This window comes from Echiichthys vipera (assembly GCF_963691815.1).
Source record: "Echiichthys vipera genome assembly, chromosome: 13".
Taxonomy (NCBI): Eukaryota; Metazoa; Chordata; class Actinopteri; order Perciformes; family Trachinidae; genus Echiichthys; species Echiichthys vipera.
Window position 1 is genome coordinate 20,138,303 of NC_139838.1, and position 4,551 is coordinate 20,142,853.

At 39.2% G+C, this 4,551-nt stretch overlaps 1 protein-coding gene across 1 annotated transcript; it reads left to right on the plus strand.

Moving 5' to 3' along the window:
* Positions 1-726: 726 nt before the first annotated feature.
* On the plus strand, positions 727-4,484 carry LOC310955315 (protein C1orf43 homolog). Its single transcript, XM_083925128.1, has 7 exons — positions 727-988; positions 1,886-1,987; positions 2,131-2,239; positions 2,334-2,387; positions 2,737-2,903; positions 3,025-3,083; positions 3,661-4,484. The coding sequence occupies exons 1-7, from the start codon at positions 926-928 to the stop codon at positions 3,866-3,868; spliced, it is 762 nt and encodes a 253-aa protein (XP_083781254.1). The 5' UTR covers positions 727-925; the 3' UTR covers positions 3,869-4,484.
* The last annotated feature ends 67 nt before the right edge of the window (positions 4,485-4,551 follow it).

Sequence of the window (4,551 nt, forward strand, 5' to 3'; positions counted from 1 at the left end):
AGCATTTATTTATTATTTTTGCATGTATTCATTTATCCCTGTATTCAATTATACAGGTGTTGAAACAGGTAGGCCTCATGCTGTAAGTGCTACATACTGTAGGTATAACTGTATAGGTAAAAGCATGAAAAAAAATTAATAGAAATATATTTAAATATATAGGGGTTTGCAATATGTTATGTACACACTCACTATACTATAATGACACAATAATATATGATATTGTGATGAAATATATAATAGAAAATATGCAAAATAAATAGAATAATAAATATAATTAGAATAATTCTTTACATAGTGTTAAATAGGAATAGGACATATGTGAGTACTACACTACTACTAATACAAATACTACAACTAAAGTATGAATATAATAATGTGATATATATCCAGTAAATAGTGCAGTAATATTATTTTAAAATGCTTATTTTAATGCACAGAACAGTAACGCCAAATAAATATAAAAAATAATTATGCAAAATTTTTCTAAATGTACAAAAAGAAACATTATACACAATACACAATACACATGGTACAATACAAAACAAATAGCAGTAGGTTTTCGGCTCCTGTGAAAGTAAATGTGAATAAACAAAGGGTCGCAGGTTTGACCGCACTGGTCCCAGTTTACACCGTTATTACGGTAAAAGGACGCGCCGTAAATCCGTTGTCGCTGTCGCACCTCCCCGCTGCTCTTAGCTAAACTGCGCACTGGATGCATGATGCCGCTGAACACGAAGAAGAATATCAGTTCGGTCGCTGTGTGTTTTATTTTCTAGAAACATCCTTTCAAAGCCGATAAACAAGTTGTCTCCTGTGCTGCCATTTCTTTTAAAAATGGACCACCAACGGTTATCTTCCAAGCTAATGTAGCAGCGTTTGTTTGTAACCGAGCTGTGGATAAACAATAACAGTGACAGACAACATGGCAGAGTCATCGCCGTTATCAGGGATTAATGTTGTTCTGGTTATGGCTTATGGGAGCTTGGTAAGTTATAGTTTCAGTTTTGGTTCCTAATAGTCAAAGGCGATTGTAGAGTCTGTTGGGGCCCTAGGCAAAAATGAACATGGGGCCCCTTAAAACAGCGTTCATCACTAAAGATGCTCCAATCCAATACCGATACCTGGGCTGAGCGTATCGGCCGATACCGATCGGATGCTCCTGTTGAATGAATGAACCGTATACCTTCCAACCCAAAACAATAAACTCCATAAGCTCCTCTGTCTTTGCAGTGCATCCACCAAAGTTAGCTTCTTCGTTGTACTCTCTGCCATCCTCGCTCAGAGCTCCGTGTGCTCTTTAACATGGTGCTCTTGGAGGTGCTTATTGTAATTAAGTTTGTAGTGTTGAATTTACCAACTTTATCACCACACCTCGCAACTGTCGCATTGCAGACATTGAATGTTACATTAGGACTTGTTGGCGTATCAAGTTTGAAATGTTTCCAAATAGCAATTTGGCTCAGTCCCACGCTTGATCCATGTTGCTCTGTGTTTACTCATCACTAGCTGCTGTGTGTGCTTTGCTTGATGATGTAACAGGTGTTGCAAACATAGAATTGATTTGACTATACTGTTGTGTATGATATTAATAAAAAAGAAACGCTGGATCGGCCTCATTCATCCGATATCCCATCCAGCTAATTTGTCAGTATTGGAGCCGATATCCAGATCTTGATCCTTGCATCTCTATTCATCACCATTATGTTATAAATAATCTGACACCAACAACAAAAAATGTGAAATGTAAAAATGTTTAAAACTCAAAAGTGCACGTTTTCAGGTATTTTTTTTATTAAGTGGCGTCTCTGCTAATAGCTGAAAAGCGCTCATGTGATGATGCTGAAGTCAAACCCCTGTCCTGTCATGTTTGGTGTTTGCACAGGTGTTTGTGTTGCTGTTTATCTTCGTCAAAAGGCAAATCATGCGTTTCGCAATGAGATCCCGCCGAGGACCCCATGCTCCCATTGGCCACAATGCACCTAAGGTAAAGTGGATTTCCGGTTTATACAGCATATTATATAATATTATATTATATGCCAAATAATAGTTGAATATGCAATAATAACAGCAGCTGCTTGTGCATGAGTTCATATGTCTGATTGGTTTCTTTATGGATTTAATCTCCAGGGTTTGAGGGAGGAGATCGACTCCAGACTGTCCAAGGTCCAGGAGATCCGCTTCGAACCTCGGCTCTTATCAGAAGAAGATGATCGGCTAAAGCAAGGATCACAGATCAGTCAGTCACTTTTTTTTAGCTCATCTTGTTGCCACCCAAATATCTATTTTTTTTAAAAAGAATCATACAACAAAAACGTGCTTGTATTTTCCAGGTTGCTACAACTACCTGTACAGGATGAAAGCTCTGGATGCCATCCGTGACTCAGGTGAGAAGTTACTTTTTACGCAGAGATTCACTGATTCTGTAGGTGCATGCATTCTTCTTCTCATCCTCTCATCCACATAGCCGTATCCATCGTCCTCACACTCACCACTTCTCAAATTCACTCTAAGTTTTACCTTTAATGGAGAAACGGGATTTCAAAGAATAATCAATAATCTAATAAGGATTGTTTTTTACATGTCTTTTGTTTTTGTAATCATGTATAATGCTCTAAGAGTTTACAAAATCATGTTTTGTTTTGTTTTTTGCAGTGAGCCAATTTCCTTACGGGGAGTATTGATGTTACATGTTTTCTAACCTTCACTTCTTGTTGCTTCCTGTTTGGACCACAGGAATTCCCCTGCAGGAGATAAGCCGCTGTCCCAGTGCGTTTACTGGACGCAACTTCAGGAGCTGGCTGCTGGAGCTGCGCAACTCCCACTCTCTTATCAAGAGCAGCCGCAGCGCACTCATCGACCGTTTGCTTGAAGGCTACGACAGCGCTCGCCATGGGACCGGGGTGTGTTAAAAGTGTTTTTTGTGTGTGTATGACTGATGGGTGAAGAAAAGAAAATATGAATATAATGAGTTTAACAGTTGAGTTGTAGCATGTTACTGATTTGACTTTAACTCTGTCTCAGGTCTTTGGGGAAGCTGAGTTTCTTGAATACCAGCAAGCTCTTGACGAACTGGCTGATGTGTAAGTGCTGTTGTTCTGGTCCAGACTTGAAAGAGTTGGTCTGGTGACATCGTTGAAACACGTTTTCCAATCGGCATGGCTGACACTGACAGGGCAGGATTGAGTTTATGCTTTCGCATGTAATTGTTTTCAGTTTTAAGGACTAAAAATCAAGTGATGAAAAAACTAGATTTAGATTTATCTAACACAGCTAGCCTGGCTTTAAAGAACATTTCCAATAAAACGGATAAAATATATGTAAATGTACCTTATTGACATTTTAAATATGATAATAAATAACTTATCTATTGTAAAAATGTGTTGTAAAATGTTGAATAGAGCCACCACTGATTTGATTTAAAAGGAAAGCTTCACGCTGAAGTGTGGCCCCTCGCCTTTAGAACACACAGTCATGATAAGCACAATTATAATAGTAAAGATAAGATCTGCAGCTGTATTCCTCCAGAAGCACCCACTTGCACTCGTCTCTTTTCAGCTCATTACAAATATCCATGGATATTATTACAAGTACTAGTATTAATATATTTGTGCACCTTTTTGCGTAGTAACCCCCTTTTTTCTGCCGCTCTTTCCTCAGGGTGAAAGCTTATTCCAGCACCACCAGCCTGGACCAGCATCACCAGTCCGCAGCCAAGGACCTGACAGCTTCTCCAGTCCGGAGCACTCCCTCCACCATCCAGGTCACCTACCTGCCCTCCACAGGCCAGCGCAGCAAGAGGCCCAAACACTTTCTGGAGCTCAAAAGTTTCAAGGACAACTACAACACACTGGAGAGCACCCTGTGAGAACCTGCTGCTATGGACTGACTGTCACAAAGAGTGTGTGTGTGTGCGTGTGTGTGCGTGTGCGTGCGCGTGCGTGTGTGTGTGTGTGTGTGTGCATCTGGTCCCGACGGTTGCAGTCTCCAGGGCAACATAGTTATAACATACCGTTACTTTGTTTTCTAGTTGAGCTTCCAAATTCCCCCACAAATTAAGTTGGGAAATTCTCGGTACAGTAAGTTACACAACATTTTTCTGGTAATTTCAAAGAATTATGTAGAAAAAGGTCTCATTTTGTAACAGTCGTTAAAATCACAAGGTTATTTTCTGTCATTATGGTGAAGCCTTTATGCGTTGTGTAACACCCAAGGCCTTTGTTCTCATTTTGGACCTAATGAATATTGCATATATGCGTATTCAGAGGACAACTGTGATTGTAGCCGACTTGGCAAAGTTTCCATTGTCATTTTTGTAAAAAAGAGCAAAGTTAATGTCAAAGTCACCTGCATTAATTTCATTTATTTTTCTCAAGTCCATATGTAACTGAGTGTACCTTCTCATTTACTGTGTTTGTACTGATGTAAGATATTTATACTGACATTTATAACTTATTTAATTGATATTGTGTGATTTGTATTCATGTGAGGTTGTCCACTTTGGTGGTTTGAGATAAAAGTCTTACAACCCACTTCTTCATATTTTGTGTC

What these genes read in the sequence shown, in the direction of transcription:
- LOC310955315 (XM_083925128.1), top strand. Translation starts at nt 926, where the DNA reads ATGGCAGAGTCATCGCCGTTATCAGGGATTAATGTTGTTCTGGTTATG. An exon ending in TTATGGCTTATGGGAGCTTG is followed by an intron (nt 989 to 1,885) that starts GTAAGTTATAGT and finishes GTGTTTGCACAG; the next exon opens with GTGTTTGTGTTGCTGTTTAT. An exon ending in GGATGCCATCCGTGACTCAG is followed by an intron (nt 2,388 to 2,736) that starts GTGAGAAGTTAC and finishes TTTGGACCACAG; the next exon opens with GAATTCCCCTGCAGGAGATA.